This window comes from Leucoraja erinacea, chromosome 8 (assembly GCF_028641065.1).
Source record: "Leucoraja erinacea ecotype New England chromosome 8, Leri_hhj_1, whole genome shotgun sequence".
Lineage (NCBI taxonomy): Eukaryota > Metazoa > Chordata > Chondrichthyes > Rajiformes > Rajidae > Leucoraja > Leucoraja erinaceus.
In genome coordinates, this window is record NC_073384.1 from 2710182 (window position 1) to 2730037 (window position 19856).

At 46.4% G+C, this 19856-nt stretch overlaps 2 protein-coding genes across 2 annotated transcripts in view; both read right to left on the reverse strand.

Annotated features, from left to right (window-relative positions):
* The window catches only part of mdh1ab (malate dehydrogenase 1Ab, NAD (soluble)), a 259183-nt gene that overhangs the window by 190644 nt on the left and 48683 nt on the right, over positions 1-19856 (reverse strand). The gene's annotated exons all lie outside the window — the stretch shown is intronic.
* The window catches only part of ehbp1 (EH domain binding protein 1), a 373177-nt gene that overhangs the window by 11092 nt on the left and 342229 nt on the right, over positions 1-19856 (reverse strand). Inside the window, exon 24 of the mRNA XM_055638879.1 lies at positions 15749-15822. Within this exon, the coding sequence (XP_055494854.1) occupies positions 15749-15822 (74 nt within the window). The remainder of the gene's footprint in view (positions 1-15748; positions 15823-19856) is intronic.

Here is a 19856-nt window from a genome sequence, read left to right on the forward strand (position 1 = left end):
AATAAACCTGCCTTTCCAGCCAAATCATTAACTTCACACCTCTACATTACACCCCGCCTACAATCTTCTTTCTTACTCAGTTAATCTGCAAGTACCATTTTGCAGGCTCTCGGTGGCTCCCCACAACTTACTTTTCGAAGTATCTGTGTGTGAGCAGCAGCCCTGGATCCACACACTTGTTCTCCTCACCCCGTTCATCAGTAGAGGCTGTAAACAGCCCAGCCCCCGGGGGCTAGCTGCACGCAGCCAACATATTTATTGCTCCTGTTTTCTGTCTCAATCCAAAATAATATATTTCTTCAATCCCATGAGGTCCAATCTTCTAAGGCATTTCATCAAATGAACTCAAAATACAAATATCCTCCTCCTCTCCGTACAGCCAGTTGTCTGCTCTCCAACCTGTAACATGGCAGCTCTCAAACAGCACTACATCAAAGGATATGATAGCCTTTAGTTCAAACACATTTCCACTCACACTTCTTTACTGACTGAGAGGGGAAGGAGGTGATTCTGAGCCAAATTTGCTGACATAAATCGTGAAAAACTATATTTTGGCTGATAGGATCATTTAGTTTCCATTGTAGGGAATGTTATCAAACTTGGAGCAGCAGATTAATGGCAGTGCTCTCTCCGTTTCTCCCACCAGCTACACTGCTGCCCATGTTCAAGGCATGTACTTACCATGTTACAATATCTTTGTACAAACACACCAACAAGTGTGACACTATTGGGTCTTGTTCAGACACTTTAGTCCACTGATTACCCAGTTCCAAGGAACTTCTTTCTATCTGATGAGAAACCAAAGGATTCCATACTTTGGTTCACAACTTCTGCTTATACAAATCTCCAATTTAATACATAAGTCTCCAAATTCCCGCAAAAAGCTGCAATATATCTGAGGTTGGGCAATGATCTGGATTATATGAGTAGTTAAACAAAGGTCGGCAAGCTGAGTGTTCAGCTGCTAGAGAAGGTAGGTACAATAACAGCATTTTAAAGACATTAGAACAGGTACATGGACAGGAAAGATTTAGAGGAATATGGACCAAATGAGAGCAAATGGGACTAGCTTTGATGGAGCATCTTGGTTAGCCTGGCCGAGTTGGGCCGAAGGGCCAGTTTCCTTGCTGTATGACTCCATGACTCTACCTCGAATAACATTCCTAATTTTCAAAGATGTATGGAATCTACAGTCACAGAAATTCACATCATAAACCTGCTACTTGACAGCAAGCCTTTCCTTTGAGAACCTGTCATATCTACACACAAGGCTTGGTTGTAATGATATCCAAACAGAATTCACCGTCTGAGCTCACAACGGGACATGACGAAGGTACCACTGGAGGATTGGAACACATGAAAACATCTCTGCCTTTTTCAGTCTCTTCACTTGTGGATAATGGTAACGAGGATAGAACAAATACCAACTTTCTCTAACTGCTTGCTCACCATAAACCCAACATTTGCTGTGGGAAAGGTACGAGTGTTTGAAATTGGTTGTTGGAGATTTTCAGTTTAGTTTATTGTCACGTATACTGAGGTCCGGCTTAACCGTCTGCCATCAGTTCCCATCCATCACGGTAATGATGAGATAACTGGACACCTTCTCCTTCCTGAGTTCCACATTCACTTGCCAATTCACCAATGGTACTTAATGTACATCATAATCTGAACACGCTTCTGTAAAAATGGAATTCCCTGATCCTAATGAATTTCTGAAAACATTTTAATTGAATAAAATGCATTATTTTCATTTTTGCTCTTTCACAATTGTGCCAGAAACAGCTGATCCCCTCACAACTCTGAGGTTCTACAACAAATTCTTGTTCAAATGCTCATCAAATAAAGAGGAAAACAATTCTAACAATCAAAAATAATATTTCCATTTAAAATTATAACCCTGCAGAAATAAAAATGTTTACTTAAAATATCTATCTATCTATCTATCTATCTATCTATCTATCTATCTATCTATCTATCTATCTATCTATCTATCTATCTATCTATCTATCCATCCATCCATCCATCCATCCATCCATCCATCCATCCATCCATCCATCCATCCATCCATCTATCTATCCATCCATCCATCTATCCATCTATACATCCATCCATCCATATACCTATAAAACTCTGATCTTGTATGTGGATTTGTGTATTTATCACATCTTCTCGAAAAAATGACGCGGTAACGGTAACATTTTTACATATTCCGATAGAGATCGCCTTATCTGAACATTTCATGCATTATTTCTCATTATTAATCAAAATGTTCAAAAATCTGAAAAAACTGAAAATAAAACCGGCTGGCTTTGGCTGATGATGTCACAATGGGTCTGCGTGTTGTGTTCACGCGCTGCGAGCGGCATTGCCCGGTCACTCGCGCTCTCTCCGCTCCCCTCCTCCCCTCTCCCCCCCTCCCCCTCTCCCCCCCTCTCTCTCCCCCCCCTATCTCCCCCCCTCTCCCCTCCCCCCCCCCCCCTCTTCTCTCTCCCCCCCTCTCCCCATCCCCCTCTCTCTCCCCTCTCCCTTTCCCCCCCCTCTCCCCCCCCCCCTCACCCCCTCTGCCCTGACTCTCTACCCCCCTCCATCTCTAGACTCGCCTGCAATTTGGGGGCTATGCGTCAGTGGATAGGGCGGGGACGGGGTAAAAGGAGCCAATGAATAATATTAACATAATATCACGGGGCGTGGTTAGTGTGTGCGTGTGTGGGGGATGGTTAGTGTGTGTGATTCCGCAGACCCCCCACCACCCCCCCCCCCCCCCCCTCAATGTGCATAAGATGCAACTAGGAAAATGGACAAGGGAGAGTCAGTGGATATAGTGTACCTGGAATCAGAAAGCATTTGATAAGGTCCCACATAGGAGATTAGTGGGCAAAATGAGGGCACATGGTATTGGGGGTAGAGTGCTGACATGGATAGAAAAGTGGTTGGCAGACAGGAAACAAAGAGTAGGGATTAACGGGTCCCTTTCAGAATAGCAGGCAGTGACTAGTGGGGTAACGCAATGCTTGGTGCTTGTAGCCTGCACCGCCATTCAATATGATCATGGCTGATCATTCAACTCAGTATCCTGTTACTGCCTTCTCTCCATACCCCCTCATTCATTTAGCCACAAGGGCCACATCTAACTCCCTCTTAAATATAGCCAATGAACTGGCCTCAACTACCTTCTGCGGCAGAGAATTCCAGAGATTCACCACTCTCTGTGTGAAAAAAGTTTTCCTCATCTCGGTCCTAAAAGATTTCCCCCTTATCCTTAAACTATGACCCCTCAATGATTTGGATGAAGGGATTCAAAGTAACATTAGCAAATTTGCAGATGACACAAAGCTGGGTGGCTGTTGTAAACTGTGAGGAGGATGCTATGAGAATGCAGGGTGACTTGGACAGGTTTGGGGAGTGGGCAGTTGCATGGCAGATGAGGTTTAATGCGGATAAATGTGAGGTTATCCACTTTGTTAGCAAAAACAGGAAGCAGATTACTATCTAAATGGCGTCAAGTTGGGAAAAGGGGAAGTACAACGGAATCTGGGGGTCCTTGTACATCAGTCTATGAAAGTAAGCATGCAGGTACAGCAAGCAGTGAAGAAAGCGAATGGCATGTAGGCCTTCATAATAAGAGGAGTTGAGTATAGGAGCAAAGAGGTCCTTCTGCAGTTGCACAGGGCCCTAGTGAGACCACACCTTGAGTATTGTGTGCAGTTTTGGTCCCCTAATTTGAGGAAGGACATTCTTGCTATTGAGGGAGTGCAGCGTAGGTTTACAAGTTTAATTCCCGGGATGGCGGGACTGTCAATTACTGAGAGAATGGAGCAGCTGGGCTTGTACACTCTGGAGTTTAGAAGGATGAGAGGGAATCTCATTGTAACATATAAGATTGTTAAGGGCTTGGACACACTAGAGGCAGGAAACATGTTCCCGATGCTGGGGGAGTCCAGAACCAGGGGCCACAGTTTAAGAATAAGGAGTAAGCCATTTAGAACGGAGACGAGGAAACACATTTTCTCACAGAGAGTGGTGAGTCTGTGGAATTCTCTGCCTCAGAGGGCGGTGGAGGCAGATTCTCTGGATGCTTTCAAGAAAGAGCTAGATAGGGCTCTTAAAAATAGTGGAGTCAGGGGATATGGGGAGAAGGCAGGAACGGGTTACTGATTGGGGATGATCAGCCATGATCACATTGAATGGCGGTGCTGGCTCGAAGGGTCAAATGGCCTACTCCTGCACCTATTGTCTGTGGTCTGTTGTAATATATACTCAATGAAGTGGGACCCGTTGGGTCCCTGTCACACGGAAGGCCTGGTCCCCCATCGTAGAGGGACAGGTGAGGTAGTGGGGAAGGGGAGGAGGGGAGGGGAAAGAGGGAGTGTGAAGACGAGGGAGAGGGGGTGCTGGGATATGAGGGGGAATGGAGGAGGATAGGGGTAGCGATGGCGAGGCGCAGTTAGGGGGAGGGTTGCCGTGACTCGCGTCACAACGGGAACCGGGAACCCGTCAGCCGCGCCTGCGCAGTTGGGGGCTATGGGTGAGTGGTGGACAAGGCCCAACGGGTCCGCACCTGGTCTATTAAAAAAATTTAAATGAATAATATGAATAAGCAGATTTAAATTAAATCTCTCTGTAACAAAGGAAATTAAATTTATACAAATAATTATTTTAAGCCTGCTTATTAAGTGACAATTTATAGCTAAAGATGTTTAATGAAATTCAAATATCAGTTGTTGACTATATACTACTTTTTACCACTCAAGGTACCCCAGCAACTGGATGCTCCACTTCAAATTATTGTTTCAACAAATTGGGTTGTAAATTTGTGAAAATCACCATGCTGTTGTGAATGCTGCACTAGGGATTGCAATCTGCTCTTATCTTCAGTCCCAGTCAACTGGCATTCCAGAAAGAGTGCGCGGCATCATCAGAGCATCCATTTGATAGGATTCTACTGCTGGACCTAATCAATCTCTAGAATACTGTGGCTGCGCCGTGCAACAAAGCTAAAATAGATTTACAAATGGGGTTTTAGGGGGATAAGCTTCTTCACAGGATTACATATTGATTTTAAATATAAAAAAGCTTATCATATAAACCGTAACTACAAAAATAGTGAACCTATGCATGAATCCTTTTAGCAGAGCTTTCACTTCAAACTACAAACTGGGGATGAATAAAGCAGCACAAAATCCAGAGAAAGATCCATTTCGTGGGTTAACAACATAAACAGAATGTTTTAGAAAGCATCCTTGCACCATGCATAAAACAAACCATGAGCAGCTACTCAAAAATAACAGCAGATATTCATTTGACATCCAAAACTACAAAAACATACAGACAATGCCTTGATGTAAGAATCACGCAGACAATGTTACTCTTTCAATTGTGACAGCATTAAAATATCTTCGAAATACCACGCTCACTTTGTGTGTTAAGGTGTAATCAGTGAAATATGTTAAATCAGAACAAATACTGCATTCAATTTTTATTTCAATCCAGATGCTTTAAAATCCTGACTGGATCCTAAATTGGCAATAAATGATTGCTGCCAGCAAGAACTGATCTACAATTACAATGCCGACCAGACCATGTACAGGGATTTTTATAGACTACATTACACACATTCACTAAGTTTAACATAAGGCAGTTTAATTACAGAGATGTGAGACTTCCAATTCTTGCAATCGCCACATCATGGTTTACATCTCCTCCAACATTGCAAGGGGGAAAGACAGCTACAAATCATTAATTGCTGATGGATAAGCAGAGAGAACTCATACGTCGGTGGAGCATTACAGATACTTTGATGTTTTTATTTGAGTGAAATACCATTTAAACATAATGTATGGGTGAAAAATATCAGTTTAATATTCTTACAAGAATATTTTTCAAAAACTTCACCATTGGGCTAACCTCCTAGATGAGAAACAAAGACAAACGGGAAACAGATGTCTTTGCAAACTGCTTCAATCTTTAAAGTATTGAATATTAGTTAAATTCATTTAAATATTCTGTTGTTACAAAAAGTGGGACGGATGTTAACAGTACCAGCACGTTTGTCATTTGGAAATGCCAAGCTTAAGACTGTAGGAGGATGGAACTCGGTGCAGCATCGCCACTGGAGGCAACTTTATACAAGTGATATACAAGTGATCAGATATTACAATTGCTTTAAATCTCTACTCCCACACCAACATTTCTTACTTGAACTGAGATTTCCTTAAACTCCTCTCAGATCTGTCTGTACTTTGACTCCCGGCACCTGAAGGCCTACCGCAGCAACTCCTAGCGTGCCGTCGAAAGCATTTTATCAGGATGCATCACAGCTTGGTTTGGGAACAGCTCCATCCACGACCGCAAGAAATCGCAGCGAATTGTGGATGCAGCCCAGACCATCACACAAACCAGCCTCCCTTCCATTGACTCCATCTACACCTCACATTGCCTCGGCAAGGCCTACAGCATAATCAAGGACAAGCCTCACCCTGGCATCTTCTCCCCTGCCCCATCGGGCAAAAGGTACAGAAGTGTGAAATTTACACCACCAGATTCAGGGACAGTTTCTTCCCAGTTGTTATCAGGCACCTGAATTATCCTACCACAACTCGAGCGCAGTCCTGAACTACTATCTACCTCATTGGTGACCCTTGGACTATCTTTGATCGGACTTTGCTGTCTTTACTTTGCACTAAACGTTATTCCCTTATCATGTATCTGTATCACATTGAATGGCGGTGCTGAACTGGCTCAATTGTTATCATGTATTGTCTTTCCGCTGACTGATTAGCACGCAACAAAAGCTTTTCACTGTACCTTCATACACGTGACAATAAACTAAACTGAATTGAACAGATTGGATATCACATTTAACCGTGTTGTGATAACAGCTTGCTTTGTTGCATAGGCTGAGTGACCCTGTCAAATACACAAGCTGAACAGCAATGTGCATTTCAGCAAGAGCTGACCAAGTTTCCAACAATTCCCCAACTGCTGCAGCAGAGTACTGACGTTTTCAGTAATTGCCACATAACCGCTTCATGCAGTAGCCAAAGAGAAACTGTGTGCACATAACTAATACAATGGTCAGCAAATGTCCAGGAAAATGCTCAGATACAACTAACATCGAAAGGTCAAGAGCAGGTTGATAAACACTCTTCATATGCTAGCAATGGGTTCTGCACAGGCTACTGAACTGTCTACTCAACTCTGTCATCAACAGAGCAAGAAATCAGCAGAACAGTCTGGTAAACACTGATATGAATGGGACCAGTGAATGCACAACTCTTTTTCACTGCCCTGTCATCTGTGGTTACAGCACTATCTAAAGAACTAGGAAGCCCTTGGGACTGAAATAAGGAAGACTGATAATTACATATGTGCTACTATGAACATTATTTATCTCTTTGCTTCTGAGCATTTAACCAAAATGATTTACTCGTAAGACTCTCAAATGGAGCAGAGCGCCACGGATTTATTTAATGCTGAAGAATATAAAAAACAGAAAATGTAGGTGACTATTTATTAAATTAATTAAATTTAAAAAAATAGCCTTTGGATAAACTAAAAAGTTTAGCAAGTTGAATTATTCAGATCAGCAATTGCCTAAATACATACTATATAGAATGTGTGTATAATATTGTTTATACAGCTTGAGGCAGGATGATGTGAACTGTTATCCCTGAGGAGCTAATAAATTATGTACCCAGTGCATGCACCATCGGGTTTTCCAGGCTGAATCCAGGCAGAGATTTGGATCCTACTGTTTGTGGTACCCTGATGTTAATCTCTGAATCCAGAAATACAAGAAGTGTAGAGGGAGTTTTTACTCTTATCTCTGATTACAGCCAATAACAACTAATTGTTTATTCTGGGTGCTTTGAGCTGCATCCATTGAAAATTCACAACAAATGCAAATTTGTAGCAATAGTGAAGTTTAATGCGTGTATTTGTTCCTGTTACAAACTATACCACAGGGGAGGGAGTAGTGATTCAAATTACATTCACTTCTTCAGCAGTTTCTAGCTCTGTACTAATGTCATACCATTAATTGCTGAGCAAATTAACAACAGCATTCAGAAGCTTACCATCAGAGATTCACATCACAAAAGGAGATCATTCAGTCCACCTAGTCCATGCTGGGCAAATACAGAGAATGTTACTTCACTTTCTTGCTCTGCTCTTGGTCCACAGCCTGGGATAGGGCTCAGGAATCCATTTGGGTATTTTTTTTTAATGCAGAGCCTTTCTCTATCTCTTCAATCTCTATATCAGCGACCTGCCACGCACGACCTCGCGCCAGTATGTATACGGAGATGACCTGGCCCGACTGCATTCGGACAGGAGTTGGCCAAATGTGGAGGATGTGCTCTCGGCGGATATGGAACACTTCAAGAGTTCAGAGTCTTTCCTTTGAACATCACAGAGGGCTACCTTAAAACCTAGAGACTAAAACTGAGTGTGGCAAAAACCACCACAACGGCCTTTCACCTGAACAACAAGGAAGCTCAATGCCAGATAACCGTCACCCTCAATGGGTCACCCCTACCCTATAACACATTTCCTACATACCTCGGGGTGAAACTAGATCAGTAGCTGACCTACAAGCAACACCTTGAAGCTCTCCGTGCTAAAGTCTCGGCGCGGAACAACCTCCTGCTGCTTGGCTGGATCTTCATGGGGTGCATGGCTGCCAGCCAGGAGCATCATCTATGCTCTGAACCAGAACTCCTCAACTACCCTTGTGGCAGAGAGTTCCAGAGATTCACCACTCTCTGTGTGAAAAACTTCTCATCTCGGTTTTAAAGGATGTCCCCCTTATCCTTAAACTGTGACCCCTTGTCCTGGACTTCCCTAACATCGGGAACAATCTTCCTGCATCTAGCCTGTCCAACCCCTTAAGAATTTTGTAAGTTTCTATAAGATCCCCCCTCAATCTCCTAAATTCTAGAGAGTATAAACCAAGCTATCCATACTAGACAAGACTCCCAGGAATCAGTCTGGTGAACCGTCTCTGCACTCCCTCTATGGCAACACCCTCAGATTGGAGACCATGGGATCATCACCGGCTGCCTACGCCCTACTCAGACGGATCTTCTGCCGTTACTCGCAGGTATCGCACCCGCCAAGCTTCGCAGAGAGTACTTAGACAATAGACTATAGGTGCAGGAGTAGGCCATTCGGCCCTTCGAGCCAGCACCGCCATTCAATGTAATCATGGCTTATCATCCCGAATCAATACAATACAATACAATACAATTTATTTGTCATTTGAACCCCATTGGGGTTCAAACAAAATGTTGTTTCTGCAGTCATACACGCAAAAAAGAACCAAGACACAACACAATTTACACAAACATCCATCACAGCACATCTCCTCCTCGCTGTGATGGAAGGCAAAGACTTATCTCTCCCCTGCACTTCCCATTCCCCTCCCGATGTCAGAGTCAAAGTCAAAGCCCCCGGCGGGCGATGGTAATTGTCCCGTGGCCATTAACGCCGCGCCGGGCGATGCAAGGCCACGCTCCGGGTCTTGGTGTTGGAGCCCCCGGCGGGCGCTAGCAAAGTCCCGCAACCATTCCAAGCCGCGCGGGGCGGTGATGTAAGGCCCCGCACCAGGTACTCTTCAACCCCGCAACTCGGGCGGGTGAAGTCGCTGTTGCGGAAGCCCCGAAATGCGGTCTCCCAGCAGGGACCCGCGGGCTCCCGGTGTTCCTGTCTGCCAGACCTGCGGTAAGCCTCCGAATCTCCAGGGTCAGGACGCAGCAGCGCGCCACCACCGCTCCTCCCGCTCCGAACTCGGCCAGCTCCGCGATGGTGAGTAGGTCCGCAGGCTCCGCGACTGGAGCCCCAGGTCGTTCCTGTTGGAGGCCGCTCCATGTTGCTCGGCCCCAACGACAACGGAGACCCGACAGAGAAAAGGTCGGGTTCTCCGTGCTGGGGATAGATTTTTAAAGTTTCCCCCACCCCCCGCCCCCCACACACATACACAAAAAAAAAGAATAAAAACTACATTCAAACGAGACAAAAAATAATAAAAATACAGATGGACTGCAGAGGCCGCTGCGACGTGAGTCGCGCCGCCCACCGGACCTGCTTTCTCCCCATATCCCCTGACTCCGCTATCTTGACGAGCCCTATGAAGCTCTCTCTTGAAAGTATCCAGAGAACCGGCCTCCACCGCCCTCTGAGGGAGAAAAAGTGTGTCCTCGTCTCCGTTCTAAATGGCTTACTCCTTATTCTTAAACTGTGGCCCCTAGTTCTGGACTTCACCCACAGGCTGGTGTGCAAGGCCCCATCGGACGCCAAACATCCTTTGCACCATTTCGCCCAGGACTCACAGCAACTGGGACCTCAACACCTGTCATCTTGTCGCCCCTTCTCCCGTCACGCAGCGACACTCTGTGGCTCCAGTTTCAACACACTAGGAGCATTGAGAACTAGCTGGGAACAGACTTTGCGACCTCCTCAATTCACTGTTGCACCGAACACCACAGCCCCACCCGGCTCAGACCTGCCCCACAAAGAGTGGGTCGCCCTGAACCGGCTCCGTACAGGGGTCGGCCGGTTCAACGGCAACATGCATCGCTGGGGGCTGCGTTCATCAGCAGCCTGCATGTGTGGAGTGGACCAACAAACAGCGCAGCAGCACGTCATTTTCGACTGCGCTGTCCTCCGCCCCCCCTGGTGGAGGAGTAGACCTCACGGCACTCGACAACAGCACATTGAACTGGCCACAGCGCCTGGAGGCCATTACATAACCTCTGCTGCCTCAAACACAAGAAGAGAAGAAGAAGCAGGTCAGGCAGCATCCGTGGGATGAGACATGTAGTTAGGATGAAAGGACACTCATCTAAAATGTTAACTCAGTTTCTCTCCTCATAGATGTTGTTTGACCTGCTGATCATTTGTTTTCTGTTAGTCCGGGTTCATTTATTTCCTTTTCCCTAACTGTGCTGAATCTAACAGAGTGAGATCCCTGTCTCCAAGATGTTTTCCACTGCCACCTCTTCCATTTGCCTGGCCTCATTCCACAAACTAACTCTGGTGAAGTTGATTTTCTTAGATGGGCTTCCTTTGTTTGAACCAGCCTCGCCAACAGTCTGTCTGTTCTTTCCTTCTTTGTCATTTAATATAGGGGGAGAGGGGGTTGTGGGAAACTTTTTCTAATCTCTTACTTCAACAAAGATGAGATTTTTTTCCGCACTGTATCTCCTTCTGCACTGCGACCTAACATCGAGGAGTTGGTGGCCTTTGCTGGAGACTGATATTTGAGAGCTCAACTGTGGGGAGCCTATGGGACGTACGATCACGGAGCCCATGATCCCTTTGCCAGGGATTGACCTCGGAGCTCCAGCCGTGGGTGCTTGTGGACTTAACATCACGGACCTTGCGGTCTTTGGTCAGAGACCGACTTCGGGAATTCCAAACCGCAGAAGCTTCGACCGCCCCGACGCGGGAGCTGGAATCACCCCGACATGGGAACTTCGATCACCCCGACACGGGAACTTCGATCACCCCGACACGGGAACTTCGATCACCCCGACACGGGAACATCGATCACCCCGACACGGGAACATCGATCGATCATCACCCCGACGTGGGAACATCGATCACCCCGACACGGGAACATCGATCACCCCGACACGGGAACATCGATCACCCCGACGCGGGAACATCGATCACCCCGACGTGGGAACATCGATCACCCCTACACGGGAACTTCGATCACCCCGAACACGGGAGCTGGAATCACCCCGACACCTGAACGTCGATCACCCCGACACGGGAACATCGATCACCCCGACACGGGAACTTCGATCACCCCGACGTGGGAACATCGATCACCCCGACACGGGAACATCGATCACCCCGACACGGGAACATCGATCACCCCGACACGGGAACTTCGATCACCCCGACACGGGAACTGCAATCACCCCGACACGGGAACATCGATCACCCCGACACGGGAAACTTCGATCACCCCGACACGGGAACATGATCACCCCGACACGGGAACTTCGATCACCCCGACGTCCAAACATCGATCACCCCGACACGGGAACATCGATCACACACGGGATTCTGGAATCACCCCGACACGGGAACATCGATCACCCCGACACGGGAACATCGATCACCCCGACACGGGAACATCGATCACCCCGACACGGGAACTTCGATCACCCCGACGTGGGAACATCGATCACCCCGACACGGGAACTTCGATCACCCCGACACGGGAGCTGGAATCACCCCGACACGGGAGCTTGAATCACCCCGACACGGGAACATCGATCACCCCGACACGGGAACATCGATCACCCCGACACGGGAACATCGATCACCCCGACACGGGAACTTCGATCACCCCGACACGGGAACTCGATCACCCCGACACGGGAACGTCGATCACCCCGACGCGGGAGCTTCGGTCACTGGCTGCCTTCTCCCCATATTCCCTGACTCCGCTATTTTTAAGAGCCCTATCTAGCTCTCTCATGAAAACATCCAGAGAACCTGCCTCCACCGCCGTCTGGGGCAGAGAATTCCACAGACTCGCAACTCTCTGTGAGAAAAAGTGTTTCCTCGTCTCCGTTCTAAATGGCTTACTCCTTATTCTTAAACTGTGGCTCCTGGTTCTGGACTCCCACAACATCGGGAACATGTTTCCTGCCTCTAGCGTGTCCAAACCCTTAACAATCTTATATGTTTCAATGAGATTCTCTCTCATCCTAAACTCCAGAGTGTACAAGCCCAGCCGCTCCATTCTCTCAGCATATGACAGTCCCGCCATCCCAGGAATTAACCTTGTAAACCTACGCTGCACTCCCTCAATAGCAAGAATGTCCTTCCTCAAATTAGGTGACCAAAACTGTACACAATACTCCGGGTGTGGTCTCGCTAGGGCTCTGTACAACTGCAGACGGACCTCTTTGCTCCTACAGGTGCACAACCTTTTATCCGGTGTTCCGGAAACCGAAAAACTCCGAAAACCGGCCATTTTTTCCAGGATGTCGTCTGCACATCAAAGCTCGCGTTTGGCGCCAAACTTGACCCGAAACGACCCACGGTCAACCCAGGTCTGTACTACTGTAGCGGCTGCCTCCCCCCCGGAGACCGGGGAGACACTTAAACATCTGTAAATCATTGCTTAAATGTTAGTCAGTTAGTTTGGAGGGCTTTTATGTGAAGGGGGGGTTGAAGGGGTAAACTTTAATTCTTAGTCCCCTACCTGGTCGGAGAGACGGGGAGCGGTCAATGCCTTACCGGGTCGCCGTGCAGTAAGCTCCGCAGCACTGTGACCGCCAACTCCCAGCTGGGGCTGCGGGTGGCGCCGGTTGTAGCTCCGACCCCGGCAACTCTACCCCTGGCTGCGAGGCGCTCCAAATCCAGCGCCGCCCGCGGCCGGAAACCCGCAGCCCCAGCTCCGCAAATGTTGGGAGTCGGCGGCGTCGCAGCGCTGGGATACCAGCGGGAAGCGGGCAATGCCTTACCGGGTCGCTGTGCGGTAAGCTCCAGGGCGCTGAGGCTGCCTTCTCCCAACATTCGCGGAGCTGGGGCTGCGGGCGTCCGACCGCGGGCGGCGCTGGATTTGGAGCGCCTCGCAGCCAGGGGTCGAGTTGCCGGGGTCGGAGCTACAACCGGCGCCGCCCGCGGCCGGACGGAGCCCCCAGCTCCTCGATGTTGGGAGTCGTCGACCAGGTAGGGGACTAAGAATTAAAGTTTCCCCCTTCACCCACGCACCACCACCACCACCACATAAAATCCCTCCAAACTAACTGACTAACATTTATGCAATGATTTACAATGATTCCCCGGTCTCCGGGGAGGAGGCAGTCGCTCCAGACTTTTCAAGCCGCCCGCGCTACCTACCTAATCTACGCTAAAAATCTTTCATTCGGAAATCCGAAAATGTCCGAAATCCGACAAGTGTCTGGTCCCAAGGCTTTCGGATAAAAGGTTGTGCACCTGTATATTCGATTCCTCTTGTTATAAATGCCAACATGCCATTCACTTTCTTCACTGCCTGCTGTACCAGGGTCCAACTTTGGTCTTAAATTTTTTCCTCTTCACATACCTAAAGAAGCATTTACTATCCTGCTTTATATTATTGGCTAGCTTACATTCATACCTCATCTTTTCTCCCTGTATTATATTTTTGGTTATCTTCTGTTGTGCTTTAAACATTACCCAATCCTCTTGCTTCCCGCTCATCTTCACTATGTTGTACTTCTTCGCTTTAATTTTTATACTGTCCCTATCATCCCTTGTCAGCGACGGTCGCCCCTTTCTCCCCTTGGAATCTTTCTTCCTCCTAGAAATGAACTGATCCTGCACCTTCTGTATTATTCCTAGAAACACCTGCCATTGTTGTCCACTGTCATCCTTGCTAGTGTATCTTTCCAGTCAACTTTGGCCAGCTCCTCCCTCTTGGCCCCATAGTCCCCTTTATTCAACTGTAACAGTGAGACCTCCGATCTACCCTTGTCCCTCTCCAATTGTAGATTAAACCTGACCATATTATGGTCACTACCTCCTAATGGCTCATTAATCTAGAGGTCTTTTATCAAATCCGGTTCATTACATAACACTAAATCCAGAATTACCTTCTCCCTGGTAGGCTCCAATACAAGCTGCTCTAAGAATCCATCACAAAGGCACTCTACAAAGTCCCTTTCTTGGGGTCCAGTACCAACCTGGTTTTCCCAGTCTACCTGCATGTTGAAATCTCCCATAACAACCACAGCATTGCTTTTGCTACATGCCAATTTTAACTCCTGATTCAACTTGCGCCCTATGTCCAGGCTACTGTTTGGGGGCCTGTAGATTAGTCCCATTAGGGTCTTTTTACCCTTACAATTCCTTAGTTCTATCCATACTGACTCCACATCTCCTGTTTTGTGTCGGCTGGTATGGAAATCCCTGTCACGGCCTTGTTATTTGTGCACTCTCAAACATAAACACTTGATGTAGGACACTGACCAACAGAAGGTACACATTATTTATTGATCGGCAAAAGACACTACACTTAAACCAGTTTCAGTTTAAGTGTTTTTGGGAAAAAGCAATTTATGTTTCATGCCCCCAAAAGCAAGTTTAAAAAATATATTTCCATTGGGATTGACAAAACTGTTCTACATGAATTAACCTGAATTAGTTAGCATTGTGAACAATGAAACCTAAATGACCAAAACCACAGTTTAATTCCAGGCTAAATATATGCCAGTGGCAGAATCCATGAAATAAATTAGAATTGATTTGTAATGGCTCAGGTATCTTATCAGGTGAAGAAAGACATAACGTTGTGGCATCAAGAGCTAACAAGGTCAATATGTAACCACAAAATCAATCTGCATTGATTGCAATTGTTTTATTTTGCAATGTCACAGTTACTACCACATGTTGATTGGTCGCAGCAAGGAAATCTCCAACATTTGCAAATGCATTTTTCACGCTCAAGTTATTGATAATCTCAAGTGTTTGTTAAATTAAAGTATCTATAATGAATGTTGTCGATACGAACATATAAAAATACAATAATTCACATTAAGTTTTACGATTTTCAGTTATATTTTTTAATGGTTTTAATATAGAAGACTTAAATTTTCTAATAAAATCAGATACAATGTTTGGGTTGATTAACACCCTCCAGGTCTGGACTGTTTATAAATAAGGAGCTTGTACAAAAGACCCAGGTGATGGTGAAGTGTCCCGACCCATGGAAAGTGATAAACAAGCAGGCATCACTTACCTTCGATTGCGAGCATGGCTCGGAGTTCTCTGTTCAGCAGCTCAAAGCGTCGCTCAAGATCATGCTCTTTTTCCCTAGGCAAGACAAAAAAGTTCATCAATAGGACAATTAACCAATCATTACGCACTTAAAGCAATCTTTAAGATTTATTGATTACCAAGACTGACCATTGTCTTGTCTCAAACCTTTAATCTACTCCAAATGACTGATACACAAACCTTCATTAATAGTGTTCTAATTATGGTGAATTTAAATATAGAGTGTGAAACGATGTACAATATGAGATCATTTGCATTGGTATAGATTCTGTTCAAGGATTCGGAATGAGGGCATGATGAGATTGAACATTTTTCTTGATGATGTAACAAGACACAGTTGTGAAATATGGTTGACAGAAACACAATGGAATAAGGTTGAGAGAAACAGAGTGGGATATGGTTGCGAGGAACACCATTTTGAAGCGAAAGGAACTAAAATAGAGATACTCAAGACAGTCAGGTAGAGGGATTACAATATGCCACGGATTGCTTTGTAGGATACTGAAGATTGTATGATTAATGAAAGATTGCAGAGAAATGCATTACTCAACGGTCCTGGGGAAAAAGAAGTTGAAGCAGGAGTATGAAGTATATCTTGACTTTAACATAATTTCAATGTAGAAAGATGTGCATCTGATTTTGTCTGGAGTTCAGGAATAAAGATGCAAGGTGAAAGGAATTTCTGTTAACAAACCTCTTAATTTTGTTTCAGGAACATTGTGGTGTGAAGAAATCATTCTCCATTCATGAACAAAATAGAAATCTTTGATGATGTTGCAAACATATTGAGTGCAGTAGCTAATGGTACCACACTTAGTCAAGTCATTGAGAAAGACCGGCCCACTGTAAAGTGGTGCGGAACAGCAAGGCATTCACTTTCTTTCATATTTTCTCACAGGGTGGCAGCATGTCTGTTGGTCGGTGTTGGGCAAGCGGGGCTGAAGGGCCTGTCCACGTTGGATCAGTCTAGCACTATAACTCCAGGACATCATTTGACCTATAATTGCACTCTCACAGAGGCAACCCTACAAACCCACAATAGCAGTGGCAGAAGTCAAGTCAACTCAAGTCAAGTCAAGTTTATTCGTCACATACACATACGAGATGTGCAGTGAAATGAAAAGTGGCAATGCTCGCGGACTTTGTGCAAAAAGACAAACAAACAAACAACCAAACAAACTACAAACAGAATCACATGTTCTTTTACATATTAAATATTGTGGGCGGAAGGAAAATGGGAAAAAAACAGCAATTTGAAAAGAAGCAGTAGAGTAGTTCAGTAAATGTTAGTCCCTGGTGAGATAGGAGTTTACAGTCCTAATGGCCTCTGGGAAGAAACTCCTTCTCAACCTCTCTGTTCTCACCGCATGGCAGCACATTGTGATTACAAGATGCACGGCACTTTCTAAGGCAGGTTGCACCCAGACATGGCAGAGGCCTGGAGCCAGTTGGTGGAGGCAGGAACTCTCACAACATGGGAGCAGCATCAGATGACAACCTGAAGCCGCACCAGACCGCTGCACATTGATGCTGGAAGGAGGGATGGATTGGGATAGACATAAAAAGCTGGAGTAACTCAGTGGGACAGGGAGCATTACTGGAGGGAAGGACTGAGATAGTTACTCGATGCCTCCCACAGTCGTGGTGGGGGTAAAGGTCGTGGTGGGGTAAAGGTCATGGTGGGGGTAAGGGTCGTGGTGGGGGTGAGGGTCGTGGTGGGGGTGAGGGCCGGTTCTGTGCAGCATGGTAATTCTGTCACCAGTCTGTCTGTCAACAGGGAATTCTGAAACTTTCTTCAGCAACTTTTCCCTGTTGTACAAACATAATAACACACTTAAACCAGATTAAAATGCTTCAGTGTAGAGAATGAGCCGTTTATTGAACACAGTTTGCACTGAGTGACACCAAGAGATACAAGCACAGTGAACAAAAGATGGTGGAAGGACCAGGCTTTGAGGAGAGGGTCCTTAGAGGTGACAGTGGTGGGCAAGGGAAGAGGTACAGGGTGAGGGCCAAACTCACAAGTTATGGCAGCACCAGTCTGTCAAACAGGGAGTGATGAAAACTTTCTTCAGCAACTTTTCAGCACAGACCACAAACACACTGAAGGGATGTCAGTGTAGAGAATGGCCGTTTATTACAGAGTTTGCACTGAGTGTACCAAGGTGAAGCCAAGTGAACAAAAGATTTGAAAACCAGGATTTGAGGAAATGTGAAGAAATACTTCCAAAATAAATTGGACAGCTTACAACAGCATTAATAGAGGCAGCGGGGGTCATCGACATAAAGGTTGGCAAGCAGGTCTTGTCCCAAACTGAAGGGCAGAGTGCTGGAGTAACTCAGAGGGTCAGGCAGCATCTGTGGAGAACATGGATAGGTGACGTTTCACAGAGTGCTGGAGTAACTCAGCGGGTCAGGCAGCATCTGTGGAGAACATGGATAGGTGACGTATCACAGAGAGTGCTGGAGTAACTCAGCGGGTCAGGCAGCATCTGTATAGAACATGGATAGGTGACGTTTCACAGAGTGCTGGAGTAACTCAGTGGGCCAGGCAGCATCTGTGGAGAACATGGATAGGTGACGTTTCACAGAGTGCTGGAGTAACTCAGCGGGTCAGGCAGCATCTGTATAGAACATGGATAGGTGACGTTTCGGGTCAGGACCCGTCTAAAAGAACTTGACACGTTAGGTCAGAGGCAGCAGCTTTGGATGATTTCAAGATGACAAGTATAGAACATTGGGACCTGTGAGGAGTGGGAACAAATTGTTGGATTGACGCAGATCGACGAAGCTAAGAACATCTGATGCTCTCTCCTGCCCATCCGACTGAGGTAAAAAACTGGCATCCAGAGTAATACACATGGTTGGGTTTGAACACGTGGCCCAAGGGCCAACTCAAATGAACCTGGGACAGCTGCCAGAGAAGGACGGAGGCACTAGCCAGAGGTTGTATCATTGATTATGAAGAATGAATGTGATCTTCCCAATACTCCACTGGAGAAACCTGTACTCGTCTAGAAATGGAGCTTGAATAACAATGTGATCATTTAGAGATAACAGACCAGTCCAGAAGTTCAAGCAGAATGTAGAGGCCCCCACACGTGAGAGGGCGACACTAGATCTAGTATTGGGAAATTAGGAAGGGAAAGTTAATGAAGTGTTTGTGGGGAGCCTTTTGGGAGAAGTGACCACAGTTCGATTAGGTTTAAGAGTTATGGATAGGGACAGAGTGGGCCCATGTGTTAAAATGCTCAACTGGGGTAAGGCCAACTTTGAGGGTATGAGAGTAGGTCTCACTCAAGTTGACTGGAGCAAGTTATTTCAGGGGAAAGGAACATCGGCCAAGTGGGATGTTTTTAAAAGTGTGCTGACAAAAGCTCAGGATGTGTACGTCCCCGTTAGAGTGAAGGGCAAAGCAGGCAAACACAAGGAAGCTTGGCTGACGAGGGAAATTGAGGTATTGGTCAAAAACAAGGAGTATGCATGGGACAGGTATAGGCAGCTGGGACCAAGTGCATCCCTGGAGGAGTTTCGGGAACTAAGGAGTAAACTGAAAAAGTAGATCAGAAGGGCAAAAAGGGACCAGGAGAGCTCTGGCGGGTAGTATTAAGACAATCCCAAAAGATTTCATAAATACATAAAGGCGAAAAGGGTAACTAGAGAATGGGACTCTCAGGAATCAAAGCGGTCACCTCTGTGTGGAGCCACAGGTGATGGGCAAGTCCTCAATGAGTACCGTATTTCACGGCAATGAAGACGCTTTTTTTATCCGAAAATAAGGCCTGAAAATTTACCTGCGTCTTGGAGGCCGAAGGTTCGATTGTTAGCCAAGAAAGATGGACTTGGCTATCCCTCAGCACAGTGGCTGTAAAAGGATAGCACCGCTGGGGTGGGAGAGTTCCTTCCACAGCGTGTGGGAAGTCGGGCCCGGGTCAGCACGGCTGGGCCGCCAGGGGTAAAGTTGCGTTGAGGGCAGGAGCGTTGAGAAGGAGGGGGTCGGGGATCATGCCAGCAACTCACTCAGTAGCTCGTGTGGCTGCGAGCGGCCCGCCGGGACCGGACAGCTGAAG